Here is a 22,046-nt window from a genome sequence, read left to right on the forward strand (position 1 = left end):
GCCTTGGAACGTATTGAATCCTGCTTGCTGGAACAGAGGACAAGTTTGCTTCATGTTTAGTATGCAAAGATAATGTCTCCCTGTGGGTCAAAATTTGGGCAGATTTGGGCACTTGGGTGGCTCAGCCAGTGAAGTGTCTGCCTTTGCCTCAGGTCATGGTCCTGGAGTCCAAGGATGGAGTCCCGCATCAGGCTCCCTGCTCTGCAGGGAGTCTGCTTCTGTCTCTGACTGTCCCCTGCCTCATGCTCTCTCTCTCATTCTCTCTCAAATAAATAAATAAAATCTAAAAAAAAAAAAAAAAATGGGGCAGATTTGTTTGCAGTCTGCTATAAAAAATTGGGGTTCCCTAAGCATGGGATTCCTCAACTGTGACCCAAACTCACTGGTTTGCCACATCAGCCCCTCTGTGGGGTAGGAGGCGAGGGATGGATGCAAACATGAAGTTCAAGCTGCTTGCTGAGCTGTGAGTGATGTACTCCTCCACCCACGACCTGGGAGCCTTTTGGCTTTTCCAGCATCTGTGAAATGACGGCAATTGGATTTGTTAGCATGCAAGAAGAGTAAAATCTCACTCTTCACAGTTCTTGACACCACTGTCATAATGCCTGTGATTCCTTTGAAAATACTTCAGGATAAAGAGAGAGGTGTGATTAATTAGGGGAAGTCACAACTCAGGTGTGTCTTCCAGAACAGATACTCAAGGCGGGTTAACACAGCATTCATTTTTCCGTAACTCAACCAACACCAGAAGCTTGACTATTAGGATCGCCCCATCAGAAATGGATTTTTACTGGTAGAATTAACATCTCACTGATTACTATGATGAATGTTAAAAATGGATTCTTGCCAGTGAGATTAAAGGCATTCAAGATTGTGGATTAGCTCAGAGAGTTAACCATACTCCCTGTCCTTGCATGATGGGATTAAGCATCCATCCAAGCATCCAGCCATTATTCTAAGTCCCAGTGATATTCGAAATATCTAACAACCAGTTTTTCAGAGGCCCTGACCCATCCAAACCGAGACAAATCTTGACTACAGCCCTGGAGACCCTGCTCTGCCAGGCACCGTTTCTTGGGTTTCTGGGACGGGAGGCTAGGATTCTCTAGAGTTCTGAGAGGCAGGGAAGGGACAATGGAACTCGGGGAAGTGCGTGTTTACCCACCAGTACTGAGAGGTACATATTTTCATATTTTAGCAAGAGACCCAGCTTCACTGAAGCATTCCAACTACGTGTATGCTGCCCTTAGGCATGGCAGCCACGGCATGATCATCCCTGAACAGCTCAATTCCCAGTCTTTGGGGGATTTCTGGTGGTTTGTTGCCCAAGGGAACAGAACCCTGCCCTAGAACATTGCTCCAGTGCTTGATTCATGCCAAGTGGTCTCCAAACTCTTAAAAGGTAGAGAGCTCTCTTCTTGTCGGTTTGCTGGAAAATCGGCTGCAGGTGCAGGCCATACGGAGGACCAGCAATTAGAGACAATCTAGGTCCCTTCACACTGTCTTTCGTGGCCATTTATGAGTCAGGGGAGCTGAATTTCAGGTTGTTCCAGCCTTTAGAAATGGCAGCGAAAGACAGAAACCAAAGGATAATCTGTCACCATACACTGAGTAAACCCCACTCACTCCTGATGATCTCAGGCTCCCCGCTACGGAGATGGGATTCTGTGTCAGTTCACAGCGGGAACACAAAGGCCACCAGCGTGCACTGTGTATATGGAGCCAATGTGTGTGACTTACCACCTTAACAGTGGCATTATCTCTAGTGACACTTTTAGGATGGATTTGGCAAAGATTGATAACAACTGCACTAGCAAAGACTCAGCTGGCCAGACGGGACAAAGGGGAAACCGTTTTTCATATGTAGATCTTGCAAATATCTTAACACAATCATTTACTGGATCATGGAACAGAGGTCCATTTGATTGGTGGGATGGTAAGAATTCAGATATACTCACCCTGCTTTTCTGACACTTACACTGAAATTGATTATGTTTCTGGAAGTACCAGGGAAATTTTCTTTTCTTTTCTTTTCTTTTTTATTTTATTTTGTCTGTCCATCTTTGTGTCGCAGGAATGCTACATAAGCAAAGCATCTTTGCCACCTGTTTCTTAGTTATGAGGCTTTTATCGGAATTCAGGATGGGAGGATCCAGGGCCTTGAGTCAGTGCAGAGTTTAAGAGGAAGGACCCAAATGGGTCTGATGGAAAGGAAAAACAGTGAGCAGGCTTGGTGTGGTAGGATCAGGAACACCCCTGACAGCCTCGACGTGAGAGGACATGAAATGTCCTTTCCTGTGCAGCCACACCCAGCAAAATCACCCAGATGTCTGTTCTTCGGGTATTCCAGAACCAGTTTCTCTGACGGACTCTGTTCTCTCTAACACTGCCCCTTTTTCGTTGCATTGTGCCAAATGTATATAATGTAAAATTTATCATTTCAACCATTTCTAAGTGAACAGTTCAGTGGCAGTAAGTACATTCACAATGCACAATCATCATCACTGTCCGTTTTCTATTTCCAGAACTTTTCCATCATCCTAAATAGCATCTGTACCCAGTAAAGAATAACTCTCCGTTATTTCCAACCGCCAGACCCTAGGAACCACTGTTCTGCTTTCTGTCTCTGTGAATTTGCCTATTCAAATTAGCTCCTACATGGAACCCTGCAATATTTGTCCTTTGGTGTCTGCCTTTTTTCACTTAGTGCGGTATCTTCAAAGCTCGTCCATGTTGTAGCACATATTGGAACTTCATTCCTTTTTATGGCTGAGTAATATTCTGTTAAATGGATATGCCACATTTTGTCTGTTCATCTAGCCCTGCTCATTTTTTGTCTAGAGATTGAGAGTTGTTTTCATGCTGGTGATTTATTTATACTGAAAACATCTGTTCCACTGGTTTGTTGGCAAAAGAGGTTTATCCCCCCACACACAACTTTATAATTCTTTGCTTTGGCTTTGTGAGGTTAACTTTAAAAGTACAGGTAGGTAATGATGTGGTATACATACTTATCACCCAGTTACTCAGGCAGGACTAGATTTTTGGTTAAGAATAACCCAGCCTCAGTGCCCGGCTTTAGATTGGAACCAGGAAATTAGGCTGGATTTAGATTGGAACCAGGAGAAAGACTCTCCTGCTGGACATATGAGAGACCTGGGAAAGTGACCTTGGTCTCCTGAGCTACATTAACATCACTGGCAAAATACAGGAGGTGACCAATGTCAAGGATGTGAGCACACCATGTGACAAATCTGTCCAGAACTTGTGTTTTCCAGAAGTTTTATTGGAATGCAGCTAGGCTTGTGTGTTTACTTGGCATCCGTGGCTGCTTTTGACCTAAAATATTTACTACCTGGCCCTTCTCAGAAAAAGGTTGCCAACCCTTGCCCTAGATGGCTTGTGTGTTTACTTGGCATCCGTGGCTGCTTTTGACCTAAAATATTTACTACCTGGCCCTTCTCAGAAAAAGGTTGCCAACCCTTGCCCTAGATGATCCTTCTCAAATGTTCGTTTGCTCTGAAATCCATGATGCCGTGATAGGCTAGGTGGGAGTAGGAGGAGCGAGGAAAAGTCCCAAGGATGCAGAAACCTAGGTGTGATGCGCTGGTTCTGACAAAGCTGGGTTTCTTACTGTAGCCCTAACCCCGCGTCCTGACTTGGCATCCTGCTCTCAGCTGGACTTGCCAGGGATGACTTTGATGGCATATACACCTCCTGTAGTTTTTTCTTACAGAGCATATGCTTTGCTCCTGTAAAGTCTTATCAGCTGGAAAAGCCCCTCTCCTTCAGTGGGAAGTGATGTTTCCCACAGGGAGCATGTACAACCACTAGCCTGAAGACACTTTGTGGAGGCGAAGGGACCCTCTGTGTTTCTGCCCTGCGCCTCTGGGAGGAGAAGGATCCGGGGCTCCAGTTGTTCCTCACCTGGACACCTGCATTCTGCCTCTGGATGCCCCTCCCCTAGTGTTTCACACTCTTTTATGATTAATGCTAGAATGTCCTCTTTCTTTAGGTAAATTTAATCTGCAGGCTGTTGGCTGTGTTGGCTGTGGTCCGCTGGGGCGGGCTTTGCTTGGCAGGAAGGGCATGAGCTTTTGTGTTAGGTGGGGTGCAGCTAGAGGGCAGGGACTCCTCAGACCCCCCGCTGAGGGCTGTGCTCCACAGAGTAACTTGTGCAAATGGAGTGGAAGAGGGTGGATGCCTATTTTCACAAGGAAAATTACGTAACAAAAATTGCACTTATGCAGATGTCTCATTTTGCATGCCATATGACCAACGTCTTTATTGAGTTCTGGCTCTTTATATTTGTTTACAAGCATAAAAGCTGCCCACTCGTTTTATATATAGATGTGTGTGTATGTATATGTATGTGTATATGCATATTTATATACATGGGGGTATGTATATGTACACATGTATATATAAAATATATAGTTAAATTTTTATATTCATTTAATTTTGATTTTAAATGAGCTCAGATTTATAGACATGTTATAAAAATAGAACAAAGGATTCTCATATACTCTTCATCCAGATTCTCTTAATATTAAATTTTATCATATTTGCTTTATCATTCTCTCCCAATCTTCCTGCTCTATTCTGTCTCTCTCAGATACAACGCTCCTCCAACCCTAGGCACTTAAGGGAATAATTCCTAAAAGTAATGTCCTTTTACATAGAGTACAGTTACCAAAATTAGAAAATTAACACTGATGCAATACTATTATCTAATCTAGCTCTTACATTGGTACGTCTTAAGTGTAGAACTATACATGTGAGAAATGGAATTTGTTGGGCTTTTCTTATAGTGAGTATTACTTGTTCCGGATTTTAGTTCTGCTATGTGGTTTTCTAGTCGCAGAAAATAACAAACACAAAGTAGTATTTAAAGTCTCCAGCTGCTTAAAAATATGCTCGCTGTCCAAACCTACGTTATGATATTAGGACATATTAAGATTTCAGGAAAGAAAGAATATACTGCTAGTGACAGTAGTAGTAATAACAGTAAGTAGAAATGTCTTTTGTCCCTGATGTATGTCTGGGCTCAGGCTACTGAGCTTCAGGGCAAGCCCAGCTATCATTCTGAGAGTCCAGCCCTTTTGTAAATGTGCAGATATGAGACCTCGAATGGGTTTTCTGGTAAATCCCTAAGTGGAGGATAGCTAGCACCATTTCCTTGGGAGGTAGTACATAGTACTTGGGCAAAACTTTTCTTTTTTCTTCAGCTCCTTACCCTCAAGTTCAAGCTAAAACATTTCTTTGGAGACAGGAGAGACACAATAGAGCGAGTTAACGTTAAATCTTTTTAGCACAATTTTTGTGGCGTTCCAGAAGAGAAATGTATACCATTGTGCTGAGCACTGGGTGTCATACACAACTAAGGAATCACTGGACACTACATCAAAAACTAATGATGTACTGTATGTTGGCTAATGATTTAAATTAAAAGAAAAAAAAAGAATTAATTTGTATTTCAGAACGGTTTTTTCCCCCTACAGTCTGAGACCCAGATGGCACGTAGTCATAATTGAGTATAGAGCTTGCACACCAGGCATTGCCTTTCGTGGACTCCTCTGGAGAGCCCTGGCCTCACTCCTCCTGCTCCAGCTGCTGAATGAATGAAGCTGGACTGGATCAAATTTACAAGGCTGACATATATTTTCGGATCAGAATTTACCCATAACCTATCTCCTTAGACATGGTGCTATTACGGGCTCTTTGTAGATGCCTATCTTACCTCTTCCAGAGAGTAAATCCCTGCTCCCTTTGACATTCATGTTTGTGAAAATACTTACTCAGGCCATAGCTTGAGTGTGTCAGTCCTTACCAGTGTCACTTCTGCATTTTATGTTCTTAATGTGTGGAGGGGGGTGGGGTGGCATTAGGTTCTGATCCAACTTATTTATTTATTTATTTGCATTTTATATTTTTACTAACATCCTGGTTAACTCTGTGGAGAAAGTAGGGCAAACAAAGAAGGTTGGGGGGGGGTGGATCTCTGAAGACATTTCGTGCCTCCTCTTTTTGTTGAAGTGGTTCCAGTGCTCAGAGCTAGTTATTGTTCATTGAGGCATGCTCTGTGTTTGGGGGGAAAGGTCTCATTCAACTTCCAGAGACTTCAGACCCTACTGTTCAGTATCCTGAGCCTGGGTCTGAGGGGCAGGGCAGGCAGATAAAGTCAGCCTGCTCTGTTTGAGACAAAAACCACAGACCTTGAGGAAAAACACTGGGGCCATTCACTGTGGTGCTGCTCTAGAAATGTAGGAGGCATGAACATGGCCTCCCCTTGCTAGGGCATTTTGGGAAATTCAGTGCTTAGGATTTGAGGGATTCTACCATGACCCACACCTCCCCACTGTCTATTTTTTCAGGAGGTACTAACGGGGCGTGCCTGAGATCTGCTTTTAGAAAGCAAGTCCCTACAGGATACCCAGAATGCAGTACGGCTGGACCCCTGATCACCCGGGTGGCTCAGTCGGTTAAGCATCCAACTCCTGGTTTCCACTCAGGTCAAGATCTCAGGGTCCTGAGATGGAGCCCTGTGTCAGGCTCTGCACTCAGCATGGAGTCTGCTGGGGATTCTCTCTTTCCCTCTGCCCTTCTCGCTCACGCTCTCTCTCTTTCTCACTCTCTCAAAAAAATGAATCAGTCTTTTAATAAATAAACAAACCAACAAATAAATAAATCAACGGGGCCCTGACGCTGTGTACAAGAGAGTTTATTCTTCCAGTAATGAACAGACAGGCACGAGCCCATGACCTTGAGAAAGAGCCACACTTCATGGACTTTCTTCCTTCTGTCTTTTTACCTCTCCGTTTTGTACCCAGCAGCCAAGTGTGGGTGTTCATCCTTCTCTTCTCTTTTCAGACATACAAGAGCATTTTAACCACTTGTTCCATTAAACGTTGGAATGAAAGCCTTTGTAGGTTTGAGGCCAAAGGTTTAAACTTGTTTCTTTTTTACTAGTGACACCTTTGTTCAGTCACTTCACAAAAGAACAAATGGAATTTGGTCCTGCGATAGATTCTTTTCGTTCTTGGTTGTTGTCTTTTTTTTTTTTTTTTTTTTTTTTTTTAATGCTTATGCAGACAGGATGGTCTGACTATTCAGTGACATGAAGGAATTCATTCAAGAGAGGAAGATGTATCCAACTTTTGTCCCTGGTATTGAAGAGGACAAAAGTTTCCGTCTCTCCACTGATCGTTCCACCTTCGTGCCCTCATTATTTATACAGCAGAAAGGATGACGTTGAAAACTTCTGCTGCTTTTCTAAACACAGGCTTTGCATTATATCTTAGCCTGGTGAACATTTTAAAATATCACAAAAGAAAGATATTCAACCTTGATAAAAGAAGTCAGTCGTCTTGTGATATCTGGACTCAGGCCCTTGTGGCCACAAGGGTGGAAACTTGGAAGTGACCTAGTGAAGAGAGGAGAAGATGGGGGTGGGTGAGGGAATTTGCTCAGGTTCAAATGCAGAGCCCAGGGAGGGCAGCACTCGAGGAGTTTTGTCAAGAGGGCAGGAGTGAGAGGGCGGGGCAGCCTGAGCGATACCTTGTTTTCTGTTATGTTACAGCAATGTTGCAAGCAGTGGGGAGCCCTGGGTCCACATCTCTGTACAGAGGTGAGGATGGCATCATGGCTCCTGCCGACTACTCAGGGTTTCCTGACAGTGCCCTGAGAAGGAAGCTGGCTTGCACCTAGGACCTGGAACCCCCCCTCGGCTCCTCAGGGGCAGAGTCAGGGAAGGGTCATAACACGCAGTTTGGGGCACACTCAGAGCCAGGTTCACACGGAGGGAGAATCAGTTATCTGAATTCATCAAGAACGTTTCCTGGACCCGACCTCTCCACATTCTCTAGAAGGCATGGGATTGCCAAGAGAGTGCTGGTTGGGTTCTGCCACGTTGGGAACTGGGGGCCAAGTCAGCCAGAGGCAGGCCTTTAATAACTAGAATCATGCAAGGTGGACACAGGGATGTGGAGTATTCTAAGGAGACCCATGCATTCCAAGGGGTCAAATATATTTTATTTCTCCTTGGCATGTTAAGTTCTAACAAAGACAAGTGATAGTGATGTAGGAAAGACATTCAGGTTCGAAGCCAATGGCCAAGAAAGAATTCTTGAGACATCTTTGGTACAAAAAGGTGGTTTTCTTAAAGCAGGGGGCAGGACCCGTGTGGGCAGAAAGAGCTGTGCTAGGGTCATGAAGGGTGACACATTAAGTACTTTCGAGTTGGGAGAGGGTTAGGGGTAGTGTAAGCCTCCCAAGTATTCAGAAACAAGGTTTCTAGTACCTTGAGGGGGCTAGCTATTTTTGGGAAAAAGTCATTTATTACTGTCTAGCAAAACCCTAGTCATGAGACCCTCCAGATGTATATCAGTGGGCCATCTGCTTGGGGGATGATTGCCAACATGTATCTTGGGAAGCAGAGATAAAGGAAGTTTCCAAAGGAATTTTTATATGTTCAAGAAGACTTAGAGGGTCATGGGACTTGGACTAAGATTGCCTTTTGCCCTTAGCAATATCAGCATTGAGGCAGCTGGGTCCCTAGAGGAATGTCACTCTGCCTGTTTCAAGGACTTGTCGATGGGCTGTAGGCAGTAAGGAAATTTAATTTTTTTTTCTTTTTCCTTTGTTTCCCACATCAACGAGTACATCAACAAGTTTCCCACATCAACAAGCTACACCATTTATTTGAGATACTAGGCAAGTTACCTACTTTGCATGTAACTCAGTTTCTTCATCTTCACACTGGGAATCTCGATGGGAAAATACAATCAGATTTGTTTCTCCAGTTTCTGGAAAGCATCAGAGGCAAAAATGATGGAGGAAGAGATGCCCCTTGCAAACTGTTCCTCGCCTGGTTCACAGTCTGTATACATGACAGGTGTTACATAATTACTAATTTCAGATTCCTCTTCTCAGCACAAGTACCGTGTCGGATACTCATTCATGCCAGGAACATATAGCCACCATCCGCTGTGGTCTGGGCATTGTCCTAAGCACCTGGATACCAAAGGAGAGCAGGCGGACTCAGTATCAGACAGTAGGCTCTGAAATGTTAATGAGACCAATTAATGGAAAAGCAGAGGTTAAACTGCCATTTCCTCAAAAGATGAAAAGATTTCTGGAATTCCACTGTTATTCCTAGACAGGCTGGATTCCTTGTACTTTGTCTTCTGTCTCCTTTACTGACACAAGCCCCACCAAAACCAAACTTGAGCCTTCTGGAAAAAAACAGCCACACCCCATCTCCCCTTTGGTCCTGCCCTGGAACGCTGCCAAGCATCTTTTTCCATTGACTTGGCAGGTGGCCATGGATTGCTGCTTTCTGTCCCATTAACCTCTATTTTATCTGTCAGGAATAGTATTCCCCATTGTTGAAAGCAGCAATTTGCCAACCAAGCAAGCTTGGAGTCCTGTCTGATGGAGCATTACAGAGAAACAGAGAGCAAAAGGGAAAGTTGAAACAGATTTGCTTCTCTAATTTCCTGAAGGGATCACAGACAGAACTTGCCCTCTAGTAAAATGCTTTTGGTTTGCATTATAATAACAAGTATTTATTGCCTTGACAAGGGGAGGGAGGGGCCTTGGAAGAATGGCCCCGCATTTCCTGGTTTCCTTTAGTCCTTTTACTACTACTCTGGGACCACCAGGCCACTGAAAACATAGCAACTTTCCTGATAGCCTAAGGTACTGAAAAAGACTTTTTCCTCTTACTATTGTAAAACATGGTGCTAATTTCTTGTTATGAATCATGCGGGTTTGAACAATAGAATCGTGCTCAAAGGGGGAAAAAAAACTCTCCTTTTTCTTTTTCTTGTGGAGAACTTCGAAGTACGGCGCGTTCAGTGTGCAGTTGGAAAGTCACAGAACTTTCACGAACTCTAGATATTTTGTATTTGTATTTATGTTTCATGAAAAAAGAATCTCTCTTGTATCTGGTTAATTTTATCCAACTGAACTTCTCCAAAATATCCAAGGGATGGTTTCAAAATAATGCAAGTGACGTGAGCGATTCTTGAGAGTCGATCTTACTAGAACAGTAACTTTGTTAGACCGAGGACCCTTTCGATCTTGTTCGCTGCTGGATCTCCAGCTCGTGTAACATTGCAACACCTGTAATAGGTGCTTAAGATTTATTGTGATAAATGTTGAATACCTTACATTCCTGTCTACTAATACAGGTGAAAATTCTGGAGAAAGTTTTTAGGCTTCAAGCTCTCCAACTTTGGAGGTGGTCATCTCTTGTTTATACCCAAAGTGGCATTCCTTTCTTTCTTGAGCAATGCTTTAACAAGACCTACATATGCCCCTCTTTCTCCATTTCCCTGCCCCCAAGTGCAAGTACACTCTTCCCCTGGCCTTTCACATTCCCACTTGGCTTGTTCCTACTCTTCTTCCAGGTTTCAACATCTATTTCACATCTAACTTAAGGCTCACCTTCACTGACCACATTCTAAAGATTCCTTGTGTCTTAGCATCCTCAAATTTTTTTTTCTCTTCAAAGGACATGTCTCAGTTATCATTATATAATTATCTGCATGATTATTGTTTCGTACTTCCTTGACTAGGCAAGACTGCTTGTGAGCAGTCTCGGTATCTATCTTGTCTCCAACAAGATCCCCACCACCCAGTGATTCCTAGTCAGTGTAGCCACTTAATAAATACTTGTTGAATCAATGAATGAATTGAGGGGGAGAGGAAGAATGGGAGGAAAGGAATTAAGAATCAAGAATCAGGGGTTAGACGACTTAGTGTTTCTCTAGATTTACCTAAATCCTATTGACACATCTTGATCTTATCAGATTGACCTTCTCCCTTCCCTGCTTCTCAAAAGATACGTGTGTGTCTGTGTGTGTGTGTGTGTATGCTTTTTTTGTATATTCTTTTGAGGATAGTTTGATGGGCTGACTATATTTCTAAATAATGTAAAATACCAGAATAAATCCATATTGATTTAATGATTCTGTATTTTATGAATTACGTAGTAAGAGAAAGTCTTTGTATCTGAAATAGAGGACTATTTTTCTTCTAAATCACACTGAACATTTGTTGCTTATTTAGGATCTGAGCCGGTTGCTAAATTTAAATCACAAAATGTATAGATTACACACACATATATTTGCATATATGAGTAATTTGTGGCAATATCTGATGACATTCTCATTTTCTTTTCCTATGGCACACTTTTTGAATAACTTTATTTAGTTCCCTTTCTTTTTTTTTTTTATTTTATTTATTTACTTAACAGACAGAGATCACAAGTAAGCAGAGAGGCAGGCAGAGAGAGAGAGAAGCAGGCTCCCTGCTGAGCAGAGAGCCTGATGCAGAGTTCCATCCCAGGACCCTGGGATCATGACCTGAGCCAAAGGCAGAGGTTTTAACTCACTGAGCCACCCAGGTGCCCTTAGTTTCCTTTCTTTCTATTTGCATCTGATAAACAGCTGGTTTGATGAGTTGACTACATGTTTTACAACACAACAAGAAAGGCTCCAAAAACAATTATTAGAAATGATACAGATAGATTTAACAAGACATGGAGTTGATCTGTCCTTAGGAAGACAGTAGTGTAGACACCGGCTGCTGAATGCTGTAGGAAATGTTAGGGTTCAGAGCTGATGGTGGAGAAAGAATTCTTGAGACGTCTTCAGTGAAAAAAGGTGGTTTTATTAAAATACAGGGACAAGACCCGTAGGCAGAAAGAACTGCCCTGAAGTGGTCAGGAATGGCCAATTATCTGCTTTCAAGTTGGGAAGGGGTTAGGGATAGCGTAAGTCAGTCTCTAAGGAATTTTGGAAGCAAGGTTTCTAGGACCTTGAGGGGGCTAGCTATTGTTAGGAAAAGGTCATTTATTACTGTCCCCTAAGCCCCTAATCATGAGACCCTTCAGATGTAAATCAGTGGGCCATATGCTTGGGGGATGATGGCTAACATTTATCTTAGGGGGTAGCGATAAAGGAAGTTTCCAAAGGAATTTATGTATGTTTAAGTAGACTCACAGGAAAAAAAAAAAAAAAAAAAAAAAAAAAAAAAGTAGACTCACAGGACCCTAGAGGGTTGGGATGTTAGCCTATGGTTGGCGTTTGCCCTTAGCAGAGTAGTAAGGACGTAGCTGCTGAGCTCCCAGAGGGAGGTCGCTCTGCCTGTTTCAAGGACTTTGTCAAGGGGCTATATAGAAGTCCTAAGGGACTTTTTTTTTTCTTTTGCCTTTATTCCCTCATCACTGAAGACTCGATCCTGTGGGTCTTTCAGCGACAGCAGAGCCCGGGTAGGTTGGGTTAGATGGGTGGCGTGGTTAAGCCTCGGACAGCTGAAACCTCGAAAACCTTTATTATGAGAAAGAAAAAAAAAAAAAATAAGAGAGATTTTGTTCACTTGCTCTTGTCTTAAATCAAGTTTCCCAGAGCAGATGCTGAGAAGAGGATTCCTATTCAAGAAACCAGTAAGGAAATGGGAAGTAGTGAAGGGGTGTATGCCCGGCAAGGGTGCCATTTGCGGTGAGATCCCAGCCTCACCCTCACTGCGGCTCTGGAACATTCATTCCACCACAGAGTGTGCCTCACCTCGAGGTGAGAAAACCGACTTTTGTACTCCTACACCGTCAATCGTTGGCTACTGACTACACCAGGGGGCACTTAAGTTCTCTGAGAGTATGAGGCAAGGAGGCTCCACACTCATGGGTCTTCTGAAGAGGGTTGCAAGGGTAGCTCTTAGGAGCAGAGCACGATCAGAAGCTAAGGGTGAGAACTCAGGACCAATTAAAGGCTATAAAGGAATTTGGTCGATTATCTTTACCATCTGCTACCAGCCTGGCCAGTTAAGAGTCCCTATAATCCTTTAACTTCCCTGGAGAAAAAAATAAATGATTCTCTCTCTCCTGGGTCCTTAGTAGTAGTTAATTCTTTAGTATCTTCTTTGTCTTTTTTTTTTCTTTTTTTTAAAGATTTTATTCATTTCTTTGACACAGAGAGAGAGAGACAGCGAAATAGGGAACATAAGCAGGGTGAGTGGGAGAAGCAGAAACAGGCTTCCTTCCAAGCAGGGAGCCTGATGCAGAGTTTGATTCCAAGACCCTGGGACTGAGCCACCCAGGCGCCCAGTATCTTCTTTTTCATCTTTATTTAATATACATGGCTACTGTCACCTTGGACTATTTTCAAACAACTGCCCTTAACAGGTTCTTTTTCTTGAATAAGTGTCCTATAATTAATAGAGAATTATGTCCTCGGCTTTTCCTTTTAGGTCATGGAACTGGTGTAGGTCAATACCTTGTTATTAATGAATGATTGATTGTGTTCCATGTTATGAGCCCTAGGCTGAATGGATTGCCCACAAATTTTGCTGACTTCTTGAAAGGTTCTAAATTATTTGCCATCTCTCAGCTACCCATTAATTCTCCCTCCTAGATTTATCTAATCCAGATGAAGAATAATTCAAAATGGAGATTATTCCTGAGACTTACAAGTGGAGATTATTCCCTAGACACCTTTGCAGATGGTTATCAGAAAATTTGATCCCTGAGGGGGACTCTGTTACCCTTGAAAAATACCTAGTACATCCATGAGTATTGATGGAGGTCACTGTGCCCGTGAGACCCACCCTGAGGTGGAGATGTGATCTTTCAGGATCTATTAACCTATTCAATTAACACACACTGTATGAGGCTGTAAATGCTATAAAATTAGTTTGGCAACTTCTCTCCAAATGTTCCATGTCAGAGCAGGACTATGGTTATTTTTATAATAAATAATTGAGAGTTATAATAAAATTCCAGATTTACTCTGTTTTTCAGGGACTGGCTATTTGCCTACTTTGTTCTCTTTCTTTCTGTTTTTCTTTCCCTTTCATTCAACATTCATTTAGTGAGTTCCTACTATGGGCCAGACACTGTTGTAGGGGTAAAGTAGGGAACAAAATACACAAACATCTCCCCTAACTGAAGATTTCATTCTAGTGGGAGAGACTGAAATTGAACACACACACACACACACACGGTAGTCACAAACCTTGCTACACTGAGGCAATAAAGTGAGGTAGAGGAGTATTCTGACTCTGATGAAGCAGGTTGGGGGTGGGGCATATCTTTACGTAGCCACCGTTCAGAAGGAACCAGCTGCCTAATGACCTGGAGTAGAGAGCTTTCTGAGTGGAAGGAATAATGGGCATGAAGCCCAAAGCCAGCAACAAGCCTCCTGAGGTCCAGAGAGGGCAGCCCAGCCTATTAAGAAAAAAGACAAGAGGGAAGTTGGCCATGAGTTTTGAAAAGTAGGCAGATAACAGCTCATTCAAGTCCTGATAGGCCATTGGAAGGAGATGGATGTTTGACAATCCATTAGGAAATTTTAAGTGAGGCAGGGTCTTAACACGATTTATTTTTACAACGATAGCTGCCTGCTTTGCTGTTGGTGATACCATAGCAGAAGCAGGGGAGACAGGAGAGCAGTGATGACAGGTAAGACCTCAGGAGGGTGCAGGCGGGCACTTGAGGAGTGGTAGTGCAGAGGATACATTTTGGAGAGAGGCAACGGACTTGCCCCTGACTGAGTGTGAGTCTTTGGGCAGGTTATTGCATTTTTCTAGGCTTTAGTTTTTCCATCTCAGTGTGCCTATCCCATCATGTTCCTATGAGGATTCAATACATTAGTATTTACTCCATGTAAAGCTCTTCTAACAATTCAGAGCAAGTAGTTAATGCACGTTTTCTATGTTTAAATGGTTATTAATATTCGATATGGAAAGGGAGAAATCAAGGATGACCCCCAGGGTCAAGACTGCACATGGCCTATCGTCTGTGGCCCCAGCTAGTGTGTACTCTTGAGATGTGGAGGCCCTCGATGTAATCTTCCTGCTATTGCTTTATGGTGACCCCAAGCCAATGACTGACTTAGCTTGCCTGACCTCACCTTCTTATCTGGAAATGGAGCAAGGATATGAAGTCAAATCGCATGCTACACTTAACAGTCTTTGTATTTTTCAAGAGAAAAGTCATTAATGAACAAGAGAAAATGACTGACTTCGTTAAAAATGGTATAGCTTTCAGTCTATGGTTGGTGTTCAATGACTGAAATCTAAATATCTAGGTGTATGTGTTTGTATCTAATGTAATGTATAAAGGATAAAAGAAAAGAGGAAAATTGTTAAAGCATTTTCTGATGAGATCGTTAAGACTGGCTAAAAGAAGGATGACAATTAAAGCAGAAAAGACAGTGTTCAATGAAAGATATAAAGGCCTTCCTTCCACGTGCACAAAAAGAATAATTTGAATGCTATAAAAAATTTGGGAAGGGGAGGACGAATGAATGCAGAAACTTATTTTATTAATTCCAATACGATATTCTGGTTTAATGACTTCTTATTCTTGAACATGGAACCCAAGTTTGAGTCCTGGCTCCGAAGGGCATCTTGGTTGCTTTGAAGTCTTGGCAATTATGGATAAAGCTGCTAAAAACATCCATGTGTACATTTTTGTGTGGATGTAACTTTTTCGCTCCTTTAGGTAAATACCAAGGAGTGTGATTGCTGGATTATATGGTAAGAGTATGTATGCTTTTATCAGAAACCACTAAACTGTCGCCTAGAGTGGTTGTTTGATTTTGCATCCTCTCCACCAGGTGTGAGAATTCCTCTGGTTCCATAGACTCACCAGCATTTGTTGGTGTCTGTGTTCCCTACTGTGTCGTGCTAATAAGTATAAAGCGGTATCTCATTTTAATTTACCATTCTCCTTGGACATATAATACTGAGTATTTTTTCTTTCATATGCTTATCTGCAGTCTATATATCTTCCTTGGTAAAGTGTCTGCTAGGATCTTTGGCCCATTTTTAAAATCAGGTTGGTGGTTTTCTTATTGTCGAATTTCAAGTGTGCTTTGGTATTTTGGATAAGATTCCTTTATCAGATATATCTTTTGCAAATTATTTTCTCCCACTCTGTGGCTTCTCTTCTCATTCTCTTAACACTACTTTTCACAGAGCAGAGTTTTTGTTTGTTTGTTTGTTTTTAATTTCAATGATGTTCTGCCTTTCAACTAGTTCTTTCATGGATAGTGCTTTTTATGGGTTGAGTTCTATCTAGAGTCATTACCATACTCAAGGTTACCTAGGTTTTCTGTTATGTTATCTTTGAGGAGTTCTGTAGTTTTAAGTGTTACCTATAGGTCTGTGATCTAGTTTTGATTAATTTTTATAAAAACTGTAAAGTCTATGTCCAGTTTCTTGGTTTTTTTTTTTTTTTTTTTTGCATGTGGATGTCCAGATATTGTAGCACCATTTATTGAAAAGACTGTCTTTGCTTCATTTTATCATCTCTGTTCCTTTGTTAAAGATCATTTAACTGTATTTATATGGGTCTATTTCTGGGCTCTCTGTTCTGTTCCACTTATGTATCTGCCTGTTCTTTCTCCATTACCACACTGTTTTGATTACTGGATATTTATAGTAAGTCTTGAAGTTGAGTAGCATCAGTCTTCTAGCTGTGTTGAACTTTGTTGAATTTTGTTCAGTATTAGGTTGGCTATTCTGAGCCTTTTTGCCTCTTCATATAAACTTTAGAATCAGTTTGTCAATATCCACAAAATAACTTTCTGAGATTTTGAATAGAATTGCACTAAATCTATAAACCAAATTGGGAGGGACCAACATCTTGATACTATTAGGTCTTTCTATTTGTGAACATGGAATATTTCTCCAATTATTTTGTTCTTTGATTCTGTTCATCAGTTTTGTAGATTTTCTCATATCGATCTTTTACATATTTTATTAGATTTATGCCTAATTATTTCATTTTGGGGGTGCTAATGTAAATGGTATTATCTTTTAAATTCCAAATTTCACTTGTTCATTGCTGGTATATAGGAAGCAGTTGACTTTTGTATATTGCCCTTGAATATCCAGCAACCTTGTTATAATAGCTTATTAGTTCCAGGAGTGTTTTGTTTGTTTGTTTTGTTTTGTTTTGTGGATTCTTTCACATTTTCTATATCATGTCAACTACAAAGGCAGTTTTATTTCCTTCTTCCCAATCTGTATACCTTTTATTTTCTTTTCCTGCTTTATTGCATTAGCTAGAACCTTCAGTAAAATGTTGCAAAGGAGTGATGAGAGGGGATATCCTTACCTTGTGGGAAAGGCACAGCACAGTACAATGGAGCAGTCTTCCTCTGCCATTTCTTTTACCCTGAAGCTATTAATAAAATATTGGGCTTTCTTATTGAAGTTTAATGATAACCATATCTAAATAGTTTTGTCAAGATCATTGAAATGGTAGCCTCTCAAAATTCTTCTGAATTTCTTACAGGCACTAATGAGAATTAATCTGAAAATGAAAAGCTTTACATTTCTCACTATTAGGTATATTAGCTGTAAGTATTTTTAGATGTTCTTTGACAAGTTGAGAAAGTTTCCCTCTAATAGTTCACTGAGAATTTTTTTTTTTAATTATGAGTGGATTTTGGATTTTTGTTAAATCCTGGTTTTTTTTTTGCATCTATCGATATGATTATGTGATTTTTTTTCTTTTAGTCTTTTGATATGATACATTGTATTAATTGACTTTTTAAAAAAAGATTAGTTTACCCATTTTAGAGAGACAGAGCCTCAGGGCCAGGAAGAGAGTGAGAGTCTCAAGCAGACTCCCTGCCAAGTGTGGATTCCTGACATGAGGTTGGATCCCAAGACCTTGAGATCATGAACTGAGTCAAAACCAAGAGTCAGACACTCAGCCAGCTGAGCCACCCATGCACCCCAGTATATTAATTGACTTTTGAATACTGAACCAGCTGTTTATATTTGGGGTAAATTATACTTGGTTGTGTATATGATTCTTTTTATACATTGTTGGGTTCAATTTGCTAATAGTTTGTTGAGAATTTTTTTACCTATGTTCATGAAAATAATGATTTGTAGTTTTCTTGTGTTTTTGTCTGATTTTAGTGTTAAGGCAGTGATGATCTCACAGAATGTTAATGATTTCTGCTCTAACTCAATTATTTTCGTCTACTTACTTTGAGTTTAATTTTTTCTTCTTTTTATAGTTTCCTAAGGCAGAAACTTACATTATTGATTATAGATTTTTCTTCTTTCTAATATATGCTTTTGATGCCATTCATTTCTCTCTAAGCACTGTTTCCCTTGCAGTCCACAAATTTTGATAAGTTGTGTTTTCACTTTCACTTAATTCAAACTATTCATTTTCATTAATTCAAACTATTTTTTAATTTCTTTGAGATTTCTTCTTTGGCCCTGTGTTATTTAGAAGTGTTGTTTAATCTCCACAGATTGTGGTATTTTCCAGTGATCTTTCTGTCACTGATTTCTGGTTTAACTCCATTTTAGAAAATTTTTGATTTCTATTTTTTTCAGTGTTTTAAGGTGAGTATTGTGGTCCAGGCATCTCTCTGTATTTTCCATGTAACCTTGAGAAGAACGTGTGTTCTGCTGTTGTTGGTTGAAGTAATCTGTAGATGTCAGTTATATTTGGTTGATTGATATCAAGTATATCCTTTCAGATTTTTTTATGCCTGCTGGATCTGTCAATTTCCAATAGAAGGGTGTTGAAGTCTCCAACATGATAATGGATTTATCTATTTCTCCTTGAAATCTGTCAGTTTTTGTGTCATGTAATTTGAGGCTCTGTTGATAGGTATACACACATTATAGACTATTATGTCTTCTTGGAAAATTCACTCCTTTATCATAGTGTAATGCCCTTCTTTATCCCTGATAACTGTTCTTGCTTTGGAGTCTGCTCTCCCTGAAATTAAAATAACTATTGCTGCTTTCTTTTACTAATTATATTTTTAGTATTATGGGTATGTTGTTGTTACCAGGAATACTAATCCAACTCTGACAGGTCAGGGCCCATTGGAACCCTTTTCATTATGTTCTCATTTATGATGTTTTATTTTAAAGGTAAGTATTGACCGCAGAAGAACCTGGGAATTTTTTTCAATTCTAAAGAATGTAAATCATTTGGCAATTTTATAAAAACAGCAGTATTCATTTTAGCATCATCCTTCAAATGGATCTCCTCCTCAGACTGACCCCTTTGCAGAAGGACTGTTATCTACATTTTGATTTTTTTTCATTGTGCATATCAGTTTGAATGATTTCAGTTAGAATTAATATTAACTGAAATCCCCCCTAACCTGATTGCTGTCATTCCTCCTTTTCTTTAGCCAGAAGAGTGGGCACTGGTGGAAGAGAATAGGCTTCTATCCTCTTCGTGAGCAGGAGGCGTGGGCCTGAGGTCCTTCTGAAATGCACACAACCATTCTGGCTTTCTTCAGTCTTCAGATAGCTTTCAGCACTTGTTATCATTCCTTTTGAGTGAGCACACCATACTTTTAATGTTGGTATACACTTTTAACTTCAGTTTCGCTGCAGTATCCAGGAACATACACATGGGGAGAAATAACAGAGCATCCTGAAAAATCATCCTGATCTCTGTCTGTTTTCTCTTCCTCTCCCGTGTCCCTAGGGAAGTGTGAGATTGGCTGGGCCTACTATTGCACGGTAGCAGGGGCTGCCACCGCTATGCTGCTGTGCACATGGCTGGCTTGCTTCTCGGGCAAGAAACAGAAGCAGTACCCCTACTGACATGGAGCCACTGAGAGCAAACAGAGGAGAAGATAGGCCAAAGGCGTCTGGAGAGACTGAAACATGCAGCTACTATAAAAGGTGGAATGGTGGTTCTCTGATCCATAGTGTGCTAATGAAACAAAACCCAGTGGAGTGGTCAACATTACATAGTGTCAAAGGGTTGTACAAGATTTGCAAAAGAAATGGAGAACATGGGAAAAGAGAGAAGATGGACCAAAGGCTAAAAATATTGTAGGGTGTTGGGTGTTTCTCTTCCACAGAGTATTGTTAATGTAGAACACATGCACACACCAAACAAACCTATATATGCAAACAAGGGTTTTGGATTTTTTTTTTTTTAAAGATGAGGACTATGAAAATTAAAAGGGCTAGTAGAAACAGTGTTACGTTGGGAAGCAGGGTAACCCACAGATGTTCCCTGCAGGTCAAGTTGCTTCTGAAAGCACATACAGACATATACGCATCCTCACACATGCTCACGCACAAACATAGCCATTGTCACACAGATTGTATGGGAGGGTTAGTGGTGCATTACTCCTCTGTTTTCTTTTTAATGTACACTTAAAATACAGTATTATCACTTTATAAAGCATACATTAAACCTAATAAATGGACCATTAAGCCACTCTACCGTATTTTGTATATCCTGCATAAACTCGTTATGCCCTCAACATGTGCTCAGTGTTTATACAGACATTTAGAGTTAAGCCTTTGTATTTCAATATTATTCAAAAATATGCAAGATTTCCTTATCTGAGTAGCTCCTGCTATGATATTCTTATGAAGTAAAGAGGCAACTTCCTGTCCGTAGACAGGAAGAGAATTCAGTTGAAGGAGTGAGAGTAATGAGAGACATTTTCCATTCATTAGATCTTGTTTTCTTTTGTTCATTATTGTACTGTGCTGTACCACATTTATTTCAATATTCATTTTGTATAAAAAAATTTTTAAGTGCTATTTTGTTTGTATTTGAAAAACTCTGTGAATAAATTCTCTTTGATCAATAGTTAAATGAGTCATGGAGTGTTACTTCGGTTGTTGGGTTTGCTTCTTTAATTTTCTAAATATAGCCTTTCAACTCCAACAGTCCTATAAATTTCCCTTTGCCTCCTAAGTCCTCCCATTAATTCTCTCTTGAATCACCCAACCAGGCATTGTTCTAGGCACACAAGGTATTAAAGGTAGGTAAGAGCCCCTACTTTCAACTTAAATTCTTTGCAGCTACAATTCTAACTACATTTAAATCCTGACCGAATTCTTATAAGAGAATTTCAATTCTATTTTGGATTGACTTTGAGAATCTGGACAAGAGTCAGACATGGTTTGGGGTAACGAGAGCCAGGTCATGGTTGGGGAGGTGTCTGGGCCAACGGTGTCCAGGGTGATGCCAATGTCATGACAAGCCACCTGTGACTTGTGGCTACTCCACCTTCAACACAGTGTGTGCTTCTTTAGTACTTCTGGGCTGGGGGCAGTTTCACACCACTGTGTTTTAGGGTTCCTGGCCGTTGGAAAAAGATTCTCTCACATGTCTGCTCCCAGTAAAGCTTTGACTAAAGAGAAGGATTTGGATCTTTCCATCACCCCATAGCAGAACCAACACTTTGAGGAGCAAAAATTGCATCCTGGGTAATCGATATATTATTTTATTAGGCAACACTGAGTTATTAAATCAAATCCTTTAAACTTAAGTTTCAATTAGTTTCTAAATTACATACTTTTCGAATTGGGGAATTGAGCGTTCTGGTTATTTATACGTGTAACTACATTTTCTATTGTTTCTTTATATATTTATCAACCGAGCCTGAATATCTGAATGTCACACTTGCTTCTGGTACTTTTAATCATCCAGTGTGAGGATTCATGCTGGCCTGGAAGAACAATACAAGAGTCTGGCCAATAAAATTCTGGACTTTCGAAGGCTTTGTTGCTATGGAAAAAGTCATTCTGCTCTCAGATGCTTAATTCATAATGGGCTGAATGTCCTTTGATTGTGTCTCATTGTCCTCAGAGCAGGGGCTTCTCCACTCTGTGATTTCCTGCCGAGAGGAGATTACACTTTGCTTCCTCAATGAGCCCATCATTTTCATTACTGCTGGTGCTTTTCAAATGTTTTTAACTGCACCTTCCTGTCAGAATAGTATGACTTCTTAACTCCCATTATCAAGTGGGAGTTCTCTATGGAATTTACTAACGTTATTTCTTGGACAGATATAATGACGACATTGTCATTTTTATGTGACCCATATGATTTTAGACATTAGTGAACCTCACTAGAATAAAAAGCTGATCAATCCAACAGGATGCAGTCAAATGGCAAACCCTTGTATCTCGAATCCTGACTAGTCATTTGTGGTTTTGGTTCGAGATGTCCCAGGATTTCATAAGGAGCATCTAAATTATTAAGAATTACCAAAAGAAATTACATGTGCTTTCTT

General features: G+C 40.7%; 1 protein-coding gene across 1 annotated transcript in view; it reads left to right on the top strand.

Annotated features, from left to right (window-relative positions):
* Nucleotides 1-20,614, top strand: part of LHFPL6 (LHFPL tetraspan subfamily member 6) — a 243,764-nt gene extending 223,150 nt beyond the window's left edge. The window contains exon 4 of the mRNA XM_059144525.1: nucleotides 19,487-20,614. Within this exon, the coding sequence (XP_059000508.1) occupies nucleotides 19,487-19,605 (119 nt within the window). The 3' untranslated portion in view covers nucleotides 19,606-20,614. The remainder of the gene's footprint in view (nucleotides 1-19,486) is intronic.
* The last annotated feature ends 1,432 nt before the right edge of the window (nucleotides 20,615-22,046 follow it).

Source organism: Mustela lutreola, chromosome 13 (assembly GCF_030435805.1).
Source record: "Mustela lutreola isolate mMusLut2 chromosome 13, mMusLut2.pri, whole genome shotgun sequence".
Classification (NCBI taxonomy): Eukaryota; Metazoa; Chordata; class Mammalia; order Carnivora; family Mustelidae; genus Mustela; species Mustela lutreola.